Below are 24,605 nucleotides of genomic sequence, written 5' to 3'. Positions count from 1 at the left end.
TCTTCTCTCTCTCTCTCTCTCTCTCTCTACACCACCCTCATCCACTAAAAAAATTTCGCTCTCGGCGCGACGCTAGGCTGAAGTTCGCTTCATGAGGTTCTCCAAGGGCATGAGAAATCCATGTGATAACGCTACTGAAATTGGATATGTTACTGCCACCCTAAAAGGCGAACCGGCGGAGAGTTCTCGCCTAAGTTTGATTTCCGGATGATTGATTTGATTTGATTTGTTCTCCGCTTTGGCTGGCCAATTTCGAGAAGTGGCCTTAGGAAATCCCTGGCATGGCAAACCCTTAACTAAATGTGGCCCTGAAGGTTATCTGATGCTGCTTGCCCCCTCTCAAACCTAATTTTGTAAAAATTAACTAAGCGGCACATTTACAAATTGCTTAATTGACCCGTGCCACAATTCCAGAGCATTTAAGCAACCAGCGACACAGTTCCAGAACACTTAAGCGATCCGTGGCACATTTAGAGATCCCTTGAGCACGATAGGATTTTTACCCCCCCCCCCCTCCACACAACTTTAAAATTTAAAATTCGACAATTTTGTAATGGTGTTGTTTGTTCCCACTTGAAACTGTCAGTCCCTAAATTTTGCCACCCCGGGCAGTTTCGGGCAGTTTCTCCCCTTCCCCCCTCTAGTTACGGCCTTGCCTTGAGTGACACGTGGCAGCAACCCGCAGTGGGGTTTTACATCACTAAGTTACTCGCGGCACATTCCCATATTACTTAGGTGATCCGTGACATAATTACGGATCACTTGAGTGATACGTCGCACAGTTCCAGAGCACTTAAGTGACCCGGAAACATTTCCAGATCATTCGGATCCGCGAAACATTTAGAGATCACTAAAGTGGCTCTGTAGGGGACAAAGGGAGAATGTTAGTTCAGGTGCCCACAAACTATCTAAAGGTTTTTCTCAATTTTGTCGCACCACTAGAGATACATCTCTAGGAGATAATGGACTGGGGGAAGGTGAAGTCTCTGTGTGTATAGTCCAAGGGTGCCCAACCTTTTCCATATGCGAGCTACTTCATTGGTATGAACAGGGTCGCCCATGCCAGACACGAGCCCCAGTGCGAAATAATAGTCGAAGTCCATGTGTCTCCATAGTTTCTTGGGCTTAGAAATATTTAGGACTTGCCCGATTTTATATATTTTCAGAGGCATCCATTATTTCAGAACATACGGGAATGCTACTACTAAGCCACACAAGCACCTCGTCCCCATTCATCTGCGGAACTTCTAACGAATTGGTACACGTTAGAATGTGCGTGTACGTGTAGTGAACCTGATGTGAAGTTTGTTTCTGTGTAATGCTTGTTTTGTGTAAAGCTCTGCCATCAATTTCTCTAACTACGAGTGAAGTGTAATGATTGAATAATCGTACCGCTGTAGGCGTGTTGCTCTCAGTGCAGTGGCGAGACTTTTTATCGGGCAATCGGCTCGTATTTGTGCCTCGAAGCTGGAAACCCACAGAAGGCTAACTTCAGCCGACCACCACTGGCGATGCGAGTCAGTAACTATAACCATATACCAGAATTGGATGGAACTCCAGAATTTGCGGACGAAAAAATTCTAGAATTGATAAAAATTCAGACACGACGAAAGAAATAATTTCAGAATTGGCGGAAGCCTCCACTAGTTTACAGCGTGGGGCCCGGTGTGACCGCACCTGTGGCATATACTTAAGGAAGGCTCTGGGTGTGAAAAGTTATCGCTGGTCACTCGAGTTATCTGGGAATGCGCCGCAAGACACTTAAGTAATTTGGAATTGCTCCGCAAATTACTTAAGGGCTCTATCTCATGGGCGGAGATACGGGGAGGAGCATGGGGACTACGTCTATCTCCGCCTATCAAGGATCTGTAAATGTTCCGTAGGCCGCTTGAGTGATGCGGAACTACACCGCAAATCACTTCAGTGATCTGGAACTGCACCGCGAGTCACTTTAGTAATCTGAAACTGTGCCGAGGGGCACTTAATTGATGTGGAATTGTGCTTCAAAACTACTTGCGTGATCTGTAAATGGGCCGCGGATCACTCAAGTGGTTATAACATCAACCTTTTGGCGAGAAAAAAAGCAAAATGTCGAACACCTCTTTTTTGGAGTCGCCAATAGATTACAGGTTCCCGTCAAATAATCAGCCCTCGTGCGAAGAAAATGACTGCGGCGCGACAAAAGTGATCAAAATGATATACATTTTCGTGAAATGCATTTTAATTCACCGCAGACTTGTCGTAGCACTTCATTTCTTGCCAAAGATTAATTATTTTTGGAATGATTGGCGATTTATAAGCTGGCTACACTAACCCATCTCACTAATGGCAGTAAATTGCAGTATAGCGCTATGGCCAGAGTTGGTGTTTGGTGAAGTAGCTGGCTACACTTTCGGTGAGAATAAGCAATGTGTCTCGTATTTTTGATTCTAATTTCTAGTAGGTAGCATTTTTTTTACTTCAAACAACGGTTGTAACGACATCTCAGTTAAAACGACAAAATTTCAAGGAATGCCGTTATAACAGAGTTTGACTGTAGTTTGTCGACCTCTAAAAAAGGGGGGAAAATTCTGCAGTTGTTTTTTTTGTCGGATGTAAGCACGTGTCTTCTTCAATAGAGAAATAGGATGACGCCATCCCGAAGAAAGAAAATAAATACGTAATAGTACTGTTAGCAGGAAATAAGTGTCCCAGCTACATTACATTCCCCCAGCCCAGCAACGAAGATTTGTAGCACTTGCTGCTTGTGACCTCGAAATTGGAAGCAAAGCTTGAAAACGGGGGGAAAAAAGAAGAATCGAGACAGAGCCGTTTTTCTCCGCCATTTTTGCCTTCTGTGTGTGAATAGGAATAATCTTTTAAATGTTTTTATAAGCCGGGATTGGGTGCACTATAAAAATTTAAGAAAAAAGTTCTTTTATAAAACTTCAAAAATGCAACCAATAACCTAAATAAGCGTATCGAGCAAATGCAACCGATGCCCTTGGTGGTTGCATTTTCAAGTTTTATAAATCAACTTTTATGAAACTTTTATCGTTGCGGCTAGGATACTCGCTAGATACTATACTATACATTTTTTTTTTTTATAGCTGCTGTTACTCGCGTCTTCACTCACGTGGATTCGGTAACCCGAAAATTACTCGGCGGTGATTTCCCCCTTAAAACATTTGAACCCCTCATTACCCCCTTAAGGAATCAATCTACAGGAATCCCGTCTTGATGGGTATCTACACTGCTCAAAACAATTAGGGGAGCAAGCAAAAAAGTGAAGAAAACCGTGCGAGACAGCCACGTGTTGGCATACAATGGATAGTACACGCGTATCAATGCGCAATACAGAGAAAAGACGTAAAAAAATTTGGAATTAAGCTTTAATTCTTTGAAAATATGGAAAAAACATGAAAAGATGATTTAGGGCAACAATTTGGTTACATGTAAACGATAAAAAAGTACTGTTTAGACATGATGCATGAGTTTTAATAGGGCGTGTGGTCTCCTCGAACAGCTAAGACTGCTGCACACCTGTTTGCCATGGATGCGATGAGGTTATCGATCAGACTTTGGGGAATACTGTTCCACTCCTCAAGAAGTGCAATCTGCAAGTCTCGGACAGTAACAGGCGGCCTTGGTCGCGCAGCAATGCGTCGTCATGTTTGGGACATGCTCGATTGGATTCAGGTCAGGAGAGCACGCTGGCCATTCCATACGCTGTATTGTTTCAGCTTCAAGCATGTTCTCCACCAGACGAGCTCTATGCGGTCGGGCATTATCATCCTGGAAAACAAAGGAACTCCAATGGCTCCAGCGTAAGGGATGACATGAGGTCGCAGTATCTCGTCTGCATACCTTCGGGCCGTCAAAGTGCCATTCCGAATTATATGCAGGTCCGTACGTCCGCCTATGCTGATTCCACCCCATACCATCCAACCAGCTCGTCTGTATTGTGACCTTTCACGAACGAATGCGGGGTTATTTCGAGTGCCCCTGTCCCTCCATACCAGAACACGTCGGGTGTCACACTCCAGACTGAATCGGGACTCGTCTGTAAACAGCACTTGGCTCCAATCATGTTGCTCCCAATCTCGATGTTCAGCAGCCCATCTTCTTCGGGCCGCACGGTGGCGTGGGGTCAACGGAATGCTGACCATTGGCCTACGTGCATAGAGCCCTCCCTCATGAAGCCGATTACGTACTGTTTGGCTGGACACCCTTCGTCCTGTTGCCAAGAGCAACCGTCTTTGCAGCTGCGTAGCATTCCCTGTTCTGTTTCGACGGGCTGTTAACCATATATACCGGTCATCAGTTGCTGTAGTGGCGCGTGGCCGACTTTGCCCTGGTCGACGTCTAACATTTCCTGTTTCTTGGAATCGATTTCACAGCCTTGCAACAACACTTCTGGCGACTCCAACAGCGTCCGCGACACTACGTTGTGTTTGCCCGGATTCCAGTCTGCCTATAACACGCCATGCCATGGATTCCGGTAAATCACGTTGTTGAGACATCCTCAAGTCACCTTGTCTCAAAAAAAAAATACTGCGCAATCGAATTTCACAGTTACGGCAGTAAAACAGACGTTTCTGCAACATCCCGATTTCTGCCCTTATCTCCTTTTTCTGGTTTTTGACGTCATGAACTTTGATTTGCATATGAAGTTTTCTTCTTCCGTTTCCTGCTAGGCTTTAAATTATGGATGATTCATTTTATGTTACTTATCGGTATACATCTTTGCGTAATTTTGTTAAAATCATGTGCTCCCCTAATTGTTTTGAGCAGTGTACATTATGAAATATAACCTGCAGAGCCAAAAAAACTGGTACAGGCATGCGTATGCAAATAAAGAGATATGGAACCAATCAGAGTACGGCGCTGCGGTCGGTAACGCCTATATAACACAACAAGTGTCTGGCATAGTTGTTAGATCGGTTACTGCTGTTACAATGGCAGGTTATCGAGATTTAAGGGAGTTTGAACGTGATGTTATAGTCGGCGCACGAGAGATGGGACATAGCATCTCCGAGGTAGCGATGAAATTTGGATTTTCACGTACGACCATTTCACGAGTGTACCGTGAATATCGGGAATCCGGTAAAAAATTAAATCTACAACATCGCTGCGGCCGGAAAAAGATCATGCAAGAACGGGACCAACGACGACTGACGAGAATCATTAAACGTGACAGACGGACGTGCAACCCTTCCGGAAATTGCTGCAGATTTCAATGCTGGGCCATCAACAAGTGTCAGCGTGCGAACCATTCAACGAAACATCATCGATATGGGCTTTCGGAGCCGAAGGCCCACTCGTGTACCCTTGATGACTGCACGACACAAAGCTTTACGCCTCGCCTGGGCCCGACAACGCCGACATTGGACTGGAAACACGTTGCCTGGTCTGACGAGTCTCGGTTCCAATTGCTTCGAGCTGATGGACGTGTACGGGTATGGAGACAACCTCATGAATCCATGGACCCTACATGTCAACAGGGGACTGTTCAAGCTGGTGGAGGCTCTGTGATGGTATGGGGCGTGTGCAGTTGGCGTGATATGGGACCCCTGATACGTCTAGATACGACTCTGACAGGTACGTAAGCATCCTGTCTGATGACCTGCACCCATTCATGTCCATTGTGCATTCCGACGGACTTGGACAATTTCAGCAGGACAATGCGACACCCCACACGTCCAGAATTGCTACAAAGTGGCTCCAGGAACGCTCTTCTGACTTTAGACACTTCCGCTGGCCACCTAAATCCCCAGACATGAACATTATCGAACATATCTGGGATGCCTTGCAACGTGCTGTTCAGAAGAGATCTCCACCCCCTCTTACTCCTACGGATTTATGGACAGCCCTGCAGGATTCATGGTGTCAATTACCTCCAGCACTACTTCAGACATTAGTCGATTCCATGCCACGTCGCGTTGCGGCACTTCTGCGTGCTCGCGGGGGCTCTACACGATATTAGGCAGGTGAACCAGTTTTTTTGGCTCTTCAGTGTAACACTGAATAAATTTCATATTTATGGCTTCAGCGATTTCGGCTCAGCGATGATTGCTTTATATATAACCTTTGAACTCCCCTTTTCCCTAGGTGGTTGAATTTTGAAAAATCCCTTCTCAGTCAGTCTCTACATTGCAATATAAAAATACTGGCAAAATTTCATATTTATAGCTTCGATCGATTTCGGTTCAGATCGATTCGATCGATTCGATTCGGTTAACTTCGCTGATTTCGGTTCTATGTTGCCTTTGAACCCAGAGACGTAGCCAGAAATTTCGTTCGGGGGACGGGGATCAGACAACCAAATTCCCCCCCCTCTATTCGCCCTTGTTTGAACCCCCACCTTATGACCCCCTTATACGACCGTAGAGTGAGAGAAATTCTAACTTCGAACCTAGCTCGTGACGTAGTAGCCGAAGACCTGAACATTGCCGAAGATGATTAGGAGTTTCGATTGTTACGTCACAGTGCCTTTTTCATATATTCAATAATGGGAACAAAAAAATAAATAAACCAAATAATTTTTAAACAAATAATAACAAAACAAATAATTCCTGTCTTATACAGTTTGTATTTATAGTTCGATAACGGCGGGGTGGCGATTGAACCAGAGTCGCGTGATCTTCCTCCATGTTTGGATATTTTGTTTAAATTTCAAGCCCTAAATTAGTAGACCCATGCTTTCTATGATTATTTATTATCCGTGCCCGCCCGCCCGCGCGTTGCACTTTGATTAATTTGATTCTTCGATTTGCATAATTTTTGATTTCCTTGCACTATATGTAATCTTTGACAATAAGTTTTGGTTTTGCCGTAGATACACGGAGGTGCTCACGTTGCTTCTTGCGACAGAGCTTGGTGTCTCGCGGTTTGTCCAGTTTCTCCAATGGAGCCCAGGCAGAAATGAGATCTACCTTGAACAGTCCCCAACGTTCCAAAAAACCTTAGTCGGCAAATGAACTTCCCCAGCGTAACTTTCGTTACTTAAACTGTTCCGTTTGGGTATATAGAATTTTATAGTGACTTTTAAGCATATGGCAATGTTGTTAATAAGCTCTTTTTTTAATGGGAGCCATAAAAATAGTCTGTTCCTCTTTCTCAAACTTTTTCATAGTCAAATTAGCGACTTAACTGAAATTAGCGACGGGTAAACGAGGGTTTAATAACATTGTGGTCTATGAGAGCTGGAAGGGTCTAAAGAAAAAAGACGACTTATCAGGGTGACGATTTAAGGAGGTTTTACTGTATATTATTGATGGCTCATAGATGCTTAAAATATGACAAATAGCTTGAAAATGCCCAAAATATGACTTTCATAAAAAAAATGTGACATGCCATAAAAATCCGAACCCTAGTCATCGGTATGTGTGCCATTCGTATGGCTCGGTATGCACTCACGAAAAATATGCCTGTGAGACCGTCCCTTGACGTCCAACACCAGCTATAAAGCATCTACTATAGCCGGTGTTGCCAACGTGGAAACTGTTTTTTTGTGTGTTTACTTTGGAACATCCGTGGGTGGGGATGTTGTTTCCGACTTTCTGTGGTCAATGGTAAATGTCTTTCGTCGACTGCCGGAACTTCAAAGGAATAAAAAAAAAAGATAAAGCATGAACACGCGGTTTCGTGCTCGTTAAGAGATTTATTGGTTTTTGCAGAGGAAATAAATTTTGTATCTTTTTTTTCCCCCTTCCTTTTGGTTAAAATAATCATCATTTTTATTATTTTTTTTCTGAACTTACTGTTCAGTCTTGGAGAAATGAAATACGTAGTTTATATTCTGAAACGAATTGCGATTGCCAATTAAGATTTTTTTTTCAATCTTTTCAATCATATGCAAAGGGTGAAGAAGGAAATTGTTATCAGCGTTGCTATTTTGATTTAGAAAGACGCTCACCCTGATATCAAGAAATCAATTATGATCACTGACCTTGTTATCATCGACATCAGTATACTAAATACAGTCGAACTTGGTTAATTCGAAATCTTGGAAAAAGTTCGAAGCATCCAAAAACTCAAATTATCCAATTAATCTATCCTGGATCCGTGAAATGACTGCAAACCGAAACTTAAACATGGACGTTCACGTAAGATAATGATTAGATTATCAATTTTATCATCAGTTCCGAAACTGTTTACCCAAATTTTAATAATTTATAATTATTATATAATTGATCTTAGCTGCTGCGTTATTCCACTGTTCTGGAATCAGCATAACTGCAGAATTTCTTTACCATGTTCAAAGCTTGAATTGCGAAAACCGTTCATGATCATCCATTGCGAAACTCTTTTCTCTTATTTTTTCTTCTCTCAAATTTTCTTATCGTTCTTAGGGGCCGTTCAAGTATTACGTAAGCAAATTTTTGGCCATTGCTGATCCCCTCCCCCCTCGTCAGCAAAATTTCGTCATCGGCTCTGCCCCTCTGAATCCTAACTCATATTTTCACAAAGGGTGGTCGATGACGTAAGCATTATCCAAACCCCCCTCTCCCCTTTGTCATCAAAAGTCAGCAAATCGGAACCCCCCATCGATGATGACGTAATACTTGAACGGCCCCTTATGCTATTATTAAGGAAATTAATACTTTCATTAACGTTGTCACGCAAAGGGCGTAATTACCCCCTTCGCATGACAACGTTAATTCACTTAAAAGTGCAAGAAAGACCCAACTCATCGGGGAAAAAAGAGACTGCGTGGGGAGTGAATTCTAGTTGGAGGCACGGAGGAAAACAAAAAAAAGAAAGAAAATACGTACGGGGTGCTATTGGTGGCGAGTGCCCGAGTGTTTTTTTTATTATTAGGTGTTTGCGTGCCCCAGAGAGGGAATGTCGTTGTTTTAGTACTTGTTTTTCAAATGAATGATTAAATGCTGTTAGTGTTTAAAAACCTGGCTATAGAGTTACGTTATTCGATTAGTGAGATGTTCATAATTCATCAAGGAAGGAGTTAATAAACGTGTTACAAAAAGCTGAACTTTCCGATACTTTCCATAGTCTTAGCTCTTTAAGCGGTTTTTGAAATTTTCCGAATCCGCGTTATAACTGCCACAGTGGAAATCACAAAACCGTCTAGAAATCACCACCTGTGTTTCAACGGACTAGATAAAATAATCGTATTTAGAAGAATATTTTTTTTCCAGATCTCTTGTGAACAGATAAATGCTTCCCCCCCCCCCATAACATAAAATAAAATAATAGTAATAATAATAAATTATTCTCATTTTCTGTTATTTATGCTGTAAGCACACTCATAAACATATACAAACCTCAAAGAGAAAGAAAAAAAAACATCCCTTCTATTCCCCCCGTGTTATCTGACTTTCATCAGTAGCTGACTGAAATTTTAACTAAAATTTTAACATTAAATTACATAGAAAAATCAAGGGGAGTTAGTAAAAGTTCGAATTATCTAGAATTCGAATTTACTAAGTTCGAATTCTTCACGTTCTCTTGTACATTAACTATCTTCTTCATCTTCAAAGACATGGATATCGCTTTATACAGTTAAACTCGGTTATAAAGAAACCCCCACTATAATGTCAATAATTAACAATCCCAGCTGATTCCCATAGTTAATAACGTTAATGATTTTTGCTTTTAACGTTGATAGAAATCCACTGAGTGGATGTGACACATTCTTTGCCTCACTTGCTTCTGTTTTCCCTAGAAACTCCTAGAATTACAACTCATCACATTGAAGCAACCAGAGCCGCAACTGGGAACAGAAACTTAATCGGTCTCCGGGGCGAGTATAAAAAATATGTACAATAATATAATAGTAGTAATACAATAATGTAATACAAAATATAGACAGTCGAATTCCGTTATAACGAACTCCAAGGGACCGGAGAAATAACTTCGTTAAAATGGATTTTGTTATAAAGGAATTCCAGGCTTTTGCATTGTTCTTATGTAAACTTATCTTGAGGATTAGAAAAGTGTTCGTTATAAAACGAGAATTTCGCTATAACGGTATTCTACTGTACACACACACACATTTTCAACCCCCAACTCATAATTTTTAACCAACAAAGTTGGCACCCGGGTCGGTCCAGCACTCGGGGCACCAGCCCCTCTTCTCTAGTTGCGACCCTGGAGGCAATATTTGATATTTGTCTGCTGTTGGTACCTAACGTTGAAATAAATATTTTGTTTGGCGCTGCAACTTGTTCATTTCCATCAAGGCCGGACTGGGGGGGGGGGGGAAGAACAAAGAGCACCGTTATAAAATTATCGAATTTTAAAGTTGTGGGAGCGGCAAAATAATGTTTGCCCCGGGCGGCAAAAATCCTAGTTACGGCCCTGATTTACATGACCCAAATACGGAACATTCCCCTATTAACCCCGTAATTTTCCCGTTTTTCCAATTAAAGACAATGAACAATTAAACGACGTACAAAAGCTCTATTATTTACGAGAATCATTAAAAGGGCAAGCAAAAAAGCCTGAAACAGCTGACGAAAGCTATGTTTCTTTGTTTCAGGCGTTAGCAACTCGTTAGGGGCCGTTCAAGTAATACGTAAGTAAATTTTTAGCTATTTTTGCTCCCCCCCCCCCCACACCCACCGTCAGCAAAACTCTGACCCCCTTCCCCCTTTTCAGCAAAATTTCGTTATTAGCTCTGTCCCTCTGAATCGTAACGCATATTGGTGGGATCAGAGATGTACACAGGAGGGAGGGGTATAGGGGGCTCGTGTGCAGCCCCCCCCCCCAGACTATCAAAAATTTATTTTTTTAATTAAAATTTCGGAAGAAAATACTTTTAAATGTTATTATAATCGATTTCTGTTAATTTCAATGTTATTTGAAGGGTAAGAACTCAAAATTTATTTTCAATAAATTCATTGCGACCCACCCTCTAAGCCATATAATGATAAATCGCATAAAGGCCTTTGCCCCGCGGACCAAATATGTCCCTGGTGGTTATCTGATGCGGCCTGCCCTCCTCAAACCTAATTTTGTAAAAATGAACTAAGCGGCACATTTGCAGATCGTTTAAGTGTCCCGTGGTACATTTCCAGAGCATTTAAGCGGCCCGTGACACATTTTCAGATGTAATAACCCGGGACACAGTTCCAGAACACTTAAGTGATCCGTGACACATTTAGAGATCCCTTGAGTGACATGCGGCATAGTTTTAGAGCACTTAAGTGGCCCCGAGTGTGGTTCTACATCACTCAAGTTATCCGTGGCACATTCCCATATTGTTTAAGTGATTCACGGAATATAATTACGGATCACTTGAGTGATGCGTGGCACAGTTCCAGAGCACTTAAGCGGCCCAGACGCATTTCCAGATCAATTGGATCCACGAAACATTTAGAGATCACTAAAGTGGCTCTGTAGGGCACTTATCAATACGGGGGAATGTTACTTCAAGTGCCCATAAACTATCGAAAGGTTTTTCTTGTTTTTGGCGCACCGAGTAAGATGCCAGTAAAAAAATTTCATATTTTCTTAAAGGGTGTTTGATGACGTAAGCATTATACAAACCCCCTCCCCGTCATCAAAAGTCAGCAAATCGGAACTCCCCCCCCCCCCCCCCCATCGATGCTGACGTAATACTTGAATGGCCCCTCGATGCTTTTTAAAGTTAACGTGCTCTTTTTGCAATTTGAGACACAACACTTTCTTCATCGGGGCGAAACGGCGCCTCCAAAAAGCAATAAAGATATCACCCAACGAAAAAACGAAAGCGCTTCCCCACCCCCCTCCCCCGCGTACCCCTCAGAGGGAGGAGCAGTGGGGAGGGGGGAGGACAACAGCCAGATGTTCACATTCTGAAGCAATGTGATATATAAACATTTGTTCATCAGCACCTCTCAGTACTGTGAATGTTTACGTCTGCGATTCTCAAGAAAAATAGACTTTTGACACATGCGGACGACGTCCGGACCCGCATGAACATTTCCTAGGTGCGGAGATTTTTCGGCTCGTCTGAAAGGCGCAGTATATTCCAATTGTTAAAACTTCTTCCGGACCCGCATCCGCTCCGTGTGAAAGGGCCCTTAGGGCAGCGCATTTGAATTCTATGGTCAGTTGGGTACCCTTGTATCCAACGGTAGCATCACAGAGGGGATAACGACGTCGAGTTGGGAAAATTTGTGGTCACACCCCCACATATAAGTATGTTATGATGTGCTAGGAATATACGATGTAGATATTCTATTCCCTGGTGTCAGGGTCTTGGCAACGTGTACACATATATAGGAAGCCAAGCTCGGACTTTTGATTAACAAAAATATACTGTAATAATAAATAACAATAATAATAATAACAGTGGTAATTTAAACAAAAAAGTGAATGCGGCCCGCAGAGGTGGGGGGGTTCAATTCGGCCAGCGAAACAAATTCCTGTAAAAAAGCATCAATACATACTCATAACACGATATGCACCTAGGTCAGTGTTTCCCAAAGTGGCCAATATAGCCCCCCCCCCCCCCCCGGATAGAAGGTTCAAAGGGGCGACAGAAGCTCGAGTTCAGTATAGAATCCTATGGGTTTACTTGAATTGGAGGACCATGGGAAGAAAAAAATTTTTGAAACAAAAAGTTTGGGAAATTGTGACCTAGAATGACTTTCGGTCCAGGGCGGTGGTTTTGGTTTCCCGCGATTTTCCAACTTCAAGGCGCGAATGAAAGAGGCCCCCCCCCCCCCATATAAAAAAAGTGTCTGCGCAGAGAGCAAGCAGACCTCCAACACTTCCCCTCCCACAAAGGTAGGGCTGACAGGGCTTCAGCGGCTGCAGTCGTGACCGGAGGCACGGGGCATATCATATATCTTTGTTTTTTGTTTTTTTTTACATTTTAAATTCACTATAAGGCAAAGCGCAAATTGAGCCGCGTGAAAAGTTCGCGACACGACGCAGGGCAGCACTCTGTTACCAACGGAAATCAAAAGGACAGCGCAAAGACACGAGGCGACATCTATCAATTATATAATAATGTATAATAATCTTTTAATTTTATAATTTTATTAATTGTGTGATTCATTGTAAATTTTTACTTTTCATAAATCCTCAATTTTCATTAATTTTCATAAATCCTCAATTTTTATTAATTTTCATAATTCCTGAATTTTTATTAATTTTCATAAATCCTCAAATTTTTATTAATTTTCACAATTCGTGAATTTTCATTAATTTTCATAATTCGTGAATTTTCATTAATTTTCATAAATCCTCAATTTTTATTAATTTTCATAAATCCTCAAATTTTTATTAATTTTCATAATTCCTGAATTTTTATTAATTTTCATAAATCCTCAAATTTTTATTAATTTTCATAAATCCTCAAATTTTTATTAATTTTCATAATTCCTGAATTTTCATTAATTATGATATTTCATCAATCAAGGAATAGTTTCTCAGAAAAATTTGAGTTTTCAATAGTTTTTTAATTATTCATTAATTTCGAATTGTAAACCCTGATTTTTTATTATTTCTTTGTGTTCACAGGCATGACTCGGAGTGGGGGGGGGGGCACATGATAATGAGGTCTGGTTAAGATTTTCGAAAGGAAGCATGTGAATCCGTAAGCAGAGGCAGTTTTAGTCAGGGGCCCTCAGAATAATCGATTTATCCGGGGGCCCTTGATGAACGGAACCCATAAAAAATCCTTGTCTGGGTTTTCAGCCGCCAAAGATTTCAGCCCACGCGATCAGCTCTGGGGGCGGGGGGGGGGCATGCTTCAGCACGATACTTACACAACACGAAAATTCAAGCCTTTGCATTTTCATTCCGAAATATAGAAGGCAGATGCAGCACGAGTGTAACACAAAATAAGCATATAACTCTGTCTCATACATAACGTTAAGGCCAAGCACACATACCCACACCACGTTCCAGCATGCAATATATAGGCCTACGGAAAAATGTCTATGTGAGGAGATATCGATATTTAGGAGGGGAAAAATCATCTCCGCCCTCATAGGGACTCGAACGTGAAATAACATTGGATCAATTGGCTCTGTAATTTTAGCTGGAGGGGTGACATTACTTCCCCCCTTTTTCCGTACATAAGCGGATACGGGCTCTCCTAACGAGGAGGGGATGATTGTATAGTGAATGGGAGCTGGGACGGAGTTTCCACCTCCGCCCTTCCTCCTATGATAGTAATACAAATTTTTGGGGAACGAGAGTGTGGTTGGTCGCCCTTTTCCTGTATCCACCTTTGCTCCAGTACCTCCGCCCACCATTCGTTAGAAAATCCCCAGAGGAATGTTTACGAGGTGCATGTACGGCTAATTAGAAGTCCAGGGCGCCAAATTTTAGCCAATAATATCAAATTAGAACGGGAAAAAGAGTGGCAAAATTTGAATAGCTCCCAGGTGGCATAGCCATAAAACCGCCTCTGGCTTCTGATGTTGCTTAGATTCCGACAACAATAACGCGAGCCCTCTACGCGCACCGTATATGCATTTTATAGAATAAATAAACAAAATTAATTGGGGGGAAAAATAAAAGCTATCAGGGATCTTTTTTTTTTCAAGGAATCTCTCTCTCTCTGAAAAAAAGTCCAATTATCAAACCTGTTCTAATGACATCACAGTAATTACCTTGACCTTGTTTCATCATTCAAATATATGATCGGTTATTTTCTCTTTTCACGTGAAGAATATTTTTATCCGGCATATTTAATACTCGAAACAAGAACGTACATTATATCGCAATAGCTACAGTACATTCAGTACTCACATCACTGAATTAGGTGAGTACTTATCATTAAAATAATTATTAATGCGTATTAATTGAAAATGGGGGAACAGATCTTTTTGGAAAACAGTAATGTCTCTATTCTTTTTCTTCTTCAAGCGGAAGACATTTTCTCAATAAACCATGGTTTAGTTATAACTATGCGTATGAGCCGTACGCGGCTAAAGGGGAGGGGGGGGGGCGAGACAAGATTATAGTGTTTATTATATTATTCTGCAGAAATTTTTTTTTACCCCCTCCCCTTCAGAGGAGAAAATTTTAACCCCCATCCTGAGAAAATCCTGCGTACGCCTGTTTATTTTCCATCATGGGTGCACAACCTCCGGCTCACGAAATTACGGTACAAAATTCTTACACAACGCGATAAATACCTATGCTAACCCACAGGGCCGTAACTAGGCAGCGCAAGGTGCACCCGCACAGGGCCCACTTGGAGGGTGGCCCAGAATAGTTCTAAATGGGCCAGAGGGGGCCTAAATTCAAATTCTTGCACAGGGCACAGGAATGGCTAGCTACGACCCCTGACCCATATTTCTTTCACTAAAGTACTGGATATCGCCAAAAAAAATTGCCAAAGACAAATAAAAGTTGCCATTCATGTCTAAATAAAATTGTCTTCAGGAAAGTTGCCAATTAAAGCCGAAAAATTGTCAAAGACAAGTTAAGTTGCAAATTACAGCGAACAATACTCAAAGGCAAGGAAAGTTGCTATTTACAATAAAAAAATTGTCATAAGCAAGTAAAGTTGCCAACTGTCGCTGAAATAGCTAAAAAATCGCCAATTTCGGGGAAATTATGGCTACTGTAGGTAATAGCGTAATTCACTAAAACAAAAAAAAAACCGCATATGTTTAACAAATATGTGAGATAAATATATTTATGTGACAATAATTAATGATGATAGAGTCATAATTGTCACAATATAATTTACAAGTCATGAAAATAATCAAAATTCTTGATTTCCTAAATCTAATTAAGCTTTTTTGAAAATAAGGGAAAGAACATGAAATTTTTTTTTTATAAAAGAGTTGAGACGGTCAAAATTACGGGAATATCCCGTAAAACACAGTTCATATGGTCACCATTTATACACAAGTTTCTGGCCCGCGGACTGAAATGGTTGTGCAGTGCCTGCACCCCCTGCTTTACATTCTTTTAATTAAAAAAAAAAAATTCTAAGAATTCAATAAAGTAAAAAGGATTTTCAAATTGAACTTAAATTCTGTTGTGAAAAAGAAAAACTCGTAAAAATTATAGTTAGAGCCTATACTTCACATTGTTAGTTCAATGCTCATCTTTATAGCTCTGCTTACTCTTTTCAATTCATACTAATTATTTTTAAAACCTTGATACAATAATTTCTCTCTCGATTCCTCGCACTGTCTTCAGATATCTTTGAAAAACTGTATATAAATGTATTTTTTTCAAGTTTCATTTCAGACCTCACTATGGATCTTCACACAAATGCACGTAAAGATGATCTTTTGTGCCTTGAAAGAGGTAACGAAACTCCAGATAATGCACATGCTAATTTGAATACGAATGGGTCAGAATCGGCAGTTACCAGAAGTGAAGCTTCCCAGAATGGTGCTCCGCCAACGACTCCTCATCAGACACCTTCCATAAAGAGAAAAACTGGAAACTCCTTAAAATTTAATTCGGATGAGACATGGACTACGCAACAAGATACAACGAAGTCTCCTGCTACTACGAAGTCACGTCAAAATCTTCAGGCTGAGGTATGTACGCTGTGATTGAAAAAAAAAAAAAGTTGCGATAATGCGTTCGTTTTAGAAATTCGTGTGCGTTAACCCCCCTGAACCTATGGGTCGCGATCCAAACTTGGGTCGCAAGGGCTTCCGAGGTGGGTCGTGCAAATCCACTCACAGCGAGTGAATCTTGAGCTATTGGTCACGACCCAAACTTAATTCGCAAGCAGTCCCATGGGTCACGAAGTTGATATTGTTGCCGATTTTGGGTCGCGGATGAAAAAGGTTAAGAACCCCCTGCCTTAACACATTACTGATTGTCGTAACATTTGCGCAACGCTTTATTTAAAAAAAAATTCAGTTAATTTTCATACAGTTTTTTGGATTGATTGAACATTTTACAAAATTAAAAGGTCTAATGAGCGAGCGAGCGAGAGAGAGAAAGAGGGAGAGAGAGAGTGTGCTATATATATAAGTATGTTTTTAAACTTATTTGCAATGAAAAATTTGATTTTAATGACTTTTAAAAAGTGAAATTTTTGGAAATTTTACTCTGTGATATTCGAGATCTGAATTTTTTTTCCATAGCCATGAGGAGAAATAAATTTTGCAAAAGAAAAATATTTTTTTATTGTCACATGGCTCACGAGGTTTCTCAAAATCATAATCACCAATTATTTAAATTAAATTACGGTAATTAATTATACTGAAATTATACGTTAAGCTTTTTCGTACAATAAATACTTCATTATACGTTCATTATTATTTATTCATTAATTATGATTCATTTTAGGCTAGGGCACCTGCTGTCATCTATTGAATAAAAATAAAACTATTCTTAAAATATGCTGTTTTTTTTTATTTTAAACCGATGTGCAGAAAGAAAATGAACAGCATGGGGCATGCAACTATAATTATTTTATTTTTATGCTGCATATCGGTGTGAATTTTGTGGTCCAAAATACCGGTTATTATATACTTTGGTACTTACAGAAATAATTCAGCGGCAAACATAAAAATATATCAACCCGGTATTTTTGCAAATGAAAAATTTACACCGGTATGCAGCATAAAACTAATATTTTTATATGGGATATCATAGCATATTTTATTCATTCCCATGGTGTGTACATACCTGTGTGTGAAGCCAACACATAACTTCACTTAAAAAAATTATAACAGATAGTTTAGTTTTCACCTGATAGGTGGCAGTACGTTGTTCTATATTTTTGTGGTGGTTATTTTTCTGATATGTTTATGTAAAAGAGAAATGTGCAGATTTCTGTGGGGACCCGTATACCACCTGAATTGAAATCCTTTGAATGTGAGCTTCTAGATGCAGACAATAATTCAGAAATATGTGAAGAATGGAAGTACCGATACATGATGTGGTTACAAGCGGAACATATTTCCCGACGGATTCATTCTGATCGATACAAAATGGCAAGAAAAAGAAGGACAGCTGATTTTCAACTCGAATACTTTCCCCGATCCCCTAGAAATCCTCACTATTTTACATAACATGGGATACAAAATTTTGTTATCCGTTAACCCATATATTTGTTTGGGAGCTGCCATATTCAAGAATGCAACTGAAGAACTGTATCTTGTCACCGATGAGAAACGTCGAATACCTCATTTGACCCGCTGGGGCAATGATGTATGTGCCATCGTGGACATCACTAATAATCGTTCTGAACAGTGGTTTCACAAAAGAATTCTCGATGTCAAAACAGAGTATGGTATAGATGGGTTTTATTTCTCTGGAGGTCAATCTTCATTTCTTCCCCCTTATTACAGTTTCTACACCATGACCACTAACCCAGATAACTTCCTTTCGTTGTACCTTAAATTAGCATCAGAAACCAGTTCCTACTTGGGTGTATCAGCTGGTTTTCAATCGCAGCATATCTCAGCTTTCGTTCGATTGGCTCTTCGAACATCAACTTGGGATGCAGTGAGTGGTTTAAAATCTATTATACCCTACGTGCTTACATTAGGTTTGTTAGGATATCCATTGGTCAATCCTGGTTCTGTTGGGGGTGATGTCTTTCCTTCCCCAAATGTGACTATGCCGGATAAGGAACTATATATAAGATGGCTTCAGTTGGCTGCCTTTATGCCTGTGGTACAGTTGTCTGTACTTCCAGGTGATTACGACTTGGATGTCATAAAAGCTGCAAAATTCATGTTCAAGGTACGAACAGAGCGTATACTACAACCCAAACAGAACAATGACTATATCAAACGTGTTCTAGACGAGTGTCATCAGACTCATGCGCCAATAATTCGTCCAATTTGGTGGCTGGCTCCTCGTGATCCTCACGCGCAAGTAATCAGTACGCAGTTTGTAGTTGGAAATGACCTTATCGTTGCACCAGTTCTTGAAGAGGGCAAACGCTCAAGGGATATATACCTTCCCCCTGGTAGGTGGCGTGACGAGATGGTTCGCACTAGTAGGTTAGGTGGAAAGTGGATTTACAATTATTCTGTTCCTTTAGATAAAGTTGCTCATTTCTTTAGAATAGAAGAATGATTTTACTAGTAGAATTCAGTATACGTGTTGCTGTAATTTCTTTACGTGTTTATTGAATCTCTACAGTCTGATGATAGTGTGTTGCATGTAAATACAATCCGTTCTTTCATGTACAAAGAAAATTATTTTTTTCAGCCTTCGCGAATCGCTTCAAGATCAACGATATCTTCTGAGTCCTCTGACGTGTTAATTAGGAAAGCAAGGTTTGATAAGGATCACAATATGCATTAAGAAAATTAAATGGAATTTTAGAATGAAGATATTTAAGAATTGTCCAGAATATGTGACTCGAATTTCCCGGGATGCCGGTCTTCTACTCTGTTTCCCGGTTCTCGGCCTGTGCGGGTGAAAGCGATAAAAATGAGTATTAACACCTGCGTATAAAAATCATTAGACTACGCTACTAAAGTTGTGATCCCCTGCTTTGTGATCCCCCCCCCCCGTCAGCAAAATTTCGTCAGCAGCTTAGAATATTTCATACCTTCAAAAGGGGTATTTGATGACGTAAGCAACCTTCAAACCCCCTCCCCCCCCCCTTGTCATCAAAAGTCAGCAAATCCGAAACCCCCCCCCCCTCGATGCTGACGTAATACTTGAATGACCCCTTAGGTGTTAGGCGCCAGTTTTCTTTGTTTCCTTGCACCGACACGGAAGTGAGAGATCACTGTAATGTACACCTAAGATCTTAGTTAAGAATAAGAATAAGTAACAAAATAGGGAACTTTTTTTGGTGTTGCCATGCATTAACTTTGCTTTCATCGGATGATGTTAGGGGTCATTCAAGTATTACGTCAGCATCGAGGGGGTTCGGATTTGCTGACTTTTGATGGCGGGGGGGGGGGGATTTGACGGTTGCTTACGTCAGTAACCACCCTTTTTGAAGATACGAAACATTTTAAGCTGCTGACGAAATTTTGCTGATAGGGGGTGGGGGGGGGGGGGAAATTTAGGGCAAAAAATGGTCTGACGTAATACTTGAATGGGCCCCTTAGACGTGAGTGATTTTGTTTCAGATGAACACGCAGCAACATAACCTCCTTATTGTTTCTCCACATGCTTGGCATAATATGTCTCGCTCAGGCATTGGACTTTTTTTTTTTTTTCAAACCGAGCACAACTCAGGTCTATCGCCATAGGCAATTTTCTACCTAGTGAGTTGTGCCGGAAGTGTAATGGTGTGTACCTAACAGTCTGAGTGCGTATCTAGTGTTGTGTATGATTTTTCAGTGCTGCCATCTATATCTCAGAAGTGAAGTGAGTGATGTGTCGTGACTGAATATTTGTACTGTTTGTAGGTCTGTTACTCTCTGTGGCGAGACTTTTTAACGGGGAGATCGGCTCGCATTTGCGCCTCGAAGTTGGGAACCACAGAAAACCAACTTCAGCCGACCACCACTGTGGCGACGGTGGGGCTCGAACCCGGGGGTTGGGGCGTTTAGCGGGCTGTAGCCCAAGGCGGAAAGTTCGGAGGAGCAGAAAATTTGGGGAAATGAATGCTAAAGAAAATTATTAAAAACGGGAGGGAAGCATGGGGTAAACAGTTTTACAACACACAAACTGTAAAACCACAAGTCTGCCTCTGCCTAGAGAGCAAGACAAAGGGTCAATGAGTGACTAAACGAGTGACCTATAGAGTTTGCAAGTATGTGAATGAATAAATGTGAGTATATGCAAGCACGTGAGGGGGGTGAAAAGAATGACCAAGAGAGCAAAGAACCTGCCAGAACCTGACCTAGAGAGCAAAGGACAAGGTCAGTGAGTGACCGAAAACGTGTGCAAGCATGTGAGGGACTAACAGAGTGACCTTTCTTTCTTTCAAACCGCGCACAACTCAGTTCTACCCGCATGGGCAATTTATTACCTAGTGAGTTGTGCCAGAAGTGTGTGTGTGGCACTCTGAATGCGTATCTAGGGGTTTGTCTGATTTTCAGTGCTGCCATCTATATTTCAGAACTGAAGTGTAATAATTGGATATTTGTACCGTTTGTAGGCCTGTTGCTCTCTGTGGCGAGACTCTTTAACGGGGAGATCGGCTCGCATTCGCACCTTAAAGTTGGGAACCACAGAAAACCAACTTCAGCCGACCACCACTGTGGAGCCGGTGAGGTTCGAACCCGATGTGAGTCCGTCACTATGACCACTCGACCGCCACAGCGGCAATAGAGTGATCTAGAGAACGAGGTACTAAGTCACCGAGCGACCAAAACAGTGACCTACAAAGCGAGGGGCGAGGTTAGTGAGTGAGTGAGTGACCAAAAGAGTAACCAGGAACGTGTACAAGCATGTGAGGGACTAAGAGAGTGTGGGTGATCATAAGAGTGACCTAGAGATCAGGGGCGTCGGAAGTGCTTCGAACCTGTGGGTGCTCGTCTTGAGCTTTGTATGTAGGAAATTTTGATTTGCGAATAAATTCCGGGCAGCTGAGACCCATGTCACAATTTATACGTCACAGCACCCAGGCTCCGACGCCACTGCTAGAGACAGAGGTGTAGTATTTACAGGGGGCGGGGACCAAGAAGGTTATGGTGCAGGGGCTGAAAAAATTTCAGTCAATAAAATTAGACTTGAATGGGAGAGGGACGGCAAAATTTGTATACAGCCCACGGGCGGCAAAACCATAAATACGCCTCTGATAGTTATCACTAATGTACCAAAAATATTACCATGGTTTAAAGACAGTGAATAATATCCAGCCCTTAAAATATAAAAATACATTACTTGGGAGAACGGTTTTTTATTTGCAAAAACAACCTTATCAAAAAAATCCTCCTTTCAATGGTGTTCACAGCCGATAAATTTCTCTATTGCATGTTATACAAAAAGCTAACACATGTTCCTTTCGTATTATGCGCAAAAACGAAAGCAAAAAAAAAAAAAAAAAAAAAAGCATACAAACACATTGTCACTGCTTGCATTTCGCATCCTAATCAAACGCCTCCACAGCACTTGTGCATCCAAATCCAACATTTATAGCCTGAAGCAGTTGAGAGTTAACTTGAGGAGGTTTGTGGCCTGAAAAAAATGTTTATCAAGAATGTAATGATGATTTTTCAATGCACGGTAGGAAGAGAATTCATGAATAGAATGAATGAACCACTTCATGCAAAAAACAAAAAAACAAGCCCATTCGTTAAAAATTTACTTTATTTACATTTTCCCGCTTTTAGATGTTTTATACCAAAATGGGCCATCATTTTGCAGTTCCCGGTGAAAACATTCCCCCTTTGGAACCGCAAGCCAAATATGGCCCGCGACCTCAAACCAAATTTTATAAAGATAAACTAAGCGGCACATTTACAGATAACTTAAATGACCTGCGGCACATGAACAGATCACTCAAGTGACCCACGGCATATATACATATCACTTGAGTGGCCCACGGCACAGTTCCAGAGTACTTGAGTGGCCCACGAGACACATTTCGAGATCACTTAGATCGTAGTTTCCCAAACTTTTTGTTCCATCGTATCCTTCTTCAGAGAAATTTTTCGCTCATCGCCCCCCCCCCCCCCAACTCAAGCGAACCCATAGGATCCTATGTTATACCCGTGGCTTCTATCGCCCACCAGGGGGCGATATTGCCCACTTTGGGAAAAACTGACTTAGATGATTCGCAGCACATCTACAAATCCTTTAACTGATCCGCTGCACATACACAGACCACTTAAGTGATCTACTGCACAGCCTTTGCTATTACGGACCAAGAAAAGGCTGATCTGCTCTCGGAGTCATTTTCTATGGTATTTGTGAGTGATAATGAAACAGTGGATATTGATGATATAAAACGGATCACTTAAGTGATCTGTGGCACCTTTAAAAATCACTCAAGTGGCTCGCATCTTATTTACAGACCACTTCAGTAACGCGTACCGCAGTTCCACATCACAAGAGTTATCCGTGGCACACTTCTAGATAATTCAAGCTACCTTAATAATTCGTGGCACAGTTTTAGATCATTTTGCCAGCAGCACATTTCCTGATTACTCAAGTGGCCCACGACACATTTCCACCATAGGCGGAGATAGACGAAGAAGTCTGGGGGGGCACGATGATGATGATGTAAATTCATATATGCATATATACATTAGATCAGTCAACTTCACCTTTGATGTTGGGGGGGGGGGGGCCACGCCCCCCCCGTATCTCCACCTATGATTTCCACATGACTTAAGTGGCCTGCGGCACATTCTCAGATTACTTAAGTCCCACTCTCATATCACTTCAGTGACCCTCGACACAGTTCTAGTGCATTTAAGCGGCCCGCAACACATTTCCAGATCACTTTTATATATATACTAGGGGGGCTCTGCCCCCCTGCCACCTTTGGCGGCCAACCCCCCCCCCCCTCTCTTCACAACATATCTTGTTTATTTCGTCCCACTTCATCAGCGTGCTATGAAAAGAGACGTGTGAAAGCACCAGCTTACTGAAGAAGCGAATTTTAATAGAAATAATGATAAAGCAACAAAAAACAAATGAGATTCATCAAGCACATCCAGAAACTGGGGCCCCAGATTCAATTCGCTGAATTTTAGTGGGGCCCACACTGGATATATCTCGGGCTACCGATGTGTTGCAAATTTTACAATGTTAAACAACAAAAATCAATGAGATACATCCAGGGGCCCCGAATTAGAGCCTATCAACATTCCCATGGAGCACTGACCTGGAAGCTTGTCGGACACACCCCTGTAAGGGACCACGAAAATTTTTCATTTTTTTCAATTTTGCAACGAATAAAATCCAGGGCCCCACATCCAATAACGGGAACACAATACGCAGATTTTTAGTGGGGAATCCAGACTGGATTTATCTCGGTCTTCCGCTGTTGCAAATTGTATAATGTTAAAAAAACAAAAAGAATCAGATTCATCCAGAGCCCCAAAACGAAACCTGTAAACATGGGGCCCCCGACTTGGAAGCTTGTCGGTCATCCCCCGCTGCGATTGCCATGAAACATATTCATTTGTATTCGTTTTACCAACGAATAAAATCCAGGACCACCCACGCAACTACCCGTGACGGAATTCGCAAATTTTTTGGAGCCCCCAGACTGGATATATCTTGTGCTTCCACTATCGCAAATTTTTATCAGATTTATACCAAATTTTTTCAAGGGCCCCTGGAAATGAAAACTTTTAACTTTCCCATGAAGGCATACGTACAATCCCCCCCCCCGGGTACTCCGACCCTGTGTGTTGGGAGCACTGTTGTTATATGTATATTATACATACACATACCTCTCGGCATGATCCCCCCCCCCCGTCAAGGGCAGGGCTGACAGGACCAGAACGATTCTTATCACTTTTTGATTTTTCACACTGTAAATTAACCACAGAGGGGCCCTGAAAAGCTGGTTTGGGGGCTCGCCATCTAAATTCCAGCCTAAGGGCCCTGCTGTAGGATATGGGAGCCTCTCGGTACATGCACATAACATGGTCCCGATGGGTCAAATGTTTCCCAATATGTGCTAGAGTTAAATTAATACTTGACCCAAAATCGTAACCGACTTCCGTAACACAAAAACGTAACAGATTTCCGTCACTCAAAAACTTCACCCACTTCCGTCACTCGGTTGCTTAGCAACAGGCCCTTTTCGAGTTTGTGATTTTATATTATAGAGTAAATATATATATGCTCCAAGGTGG

General features: G+C 41.5%; 1 protein-coding gene across 1 annotated transcript; it reads left to right on the top strand.

Moving 5' to 3' along the window:
- Positions 1–16,160: 16,160 nt before the first annotated feature.
- LOC149079055 (alpha-galactosidase MYORG-like) lies at positions 16,161–18,957 on the top strand. Its single transcript, XM_089240484.1, has 2 exons — positions 16,161–16,451; positions 17,821–18,957. The coding sequence occupies exons 1-2, from the start codon at positions 16,161–16,163 to the stop codon at positions 18,955–18,957; spliced, it is 1,428 nt and encodes a 475-aa protein (XP_089096610.1).
- Positions 18,958–24,605: the final 5,648 nt, after the last annotated feature.

The sequence above is a fragment of the Pholcus phalangioides genome, unplaced genomic scaffold (genome assembly GCF_987345545.1).
Source record: "Pholcus phalangioides strain wild (caught in Gottingen) unplaced genomic scaffold, Ppha-v1.0 ptg000013l_1, whole genome shotgun sequence".
NCBI lineage: Eukaryota > Metazoa > Arthropoda > Arachnida > Araneae > Pholcidae > Pholcus > Pholcus phalangioides.
This window is presented reverse-complemented; position numbering and strand designations above follow the sequence as displayed.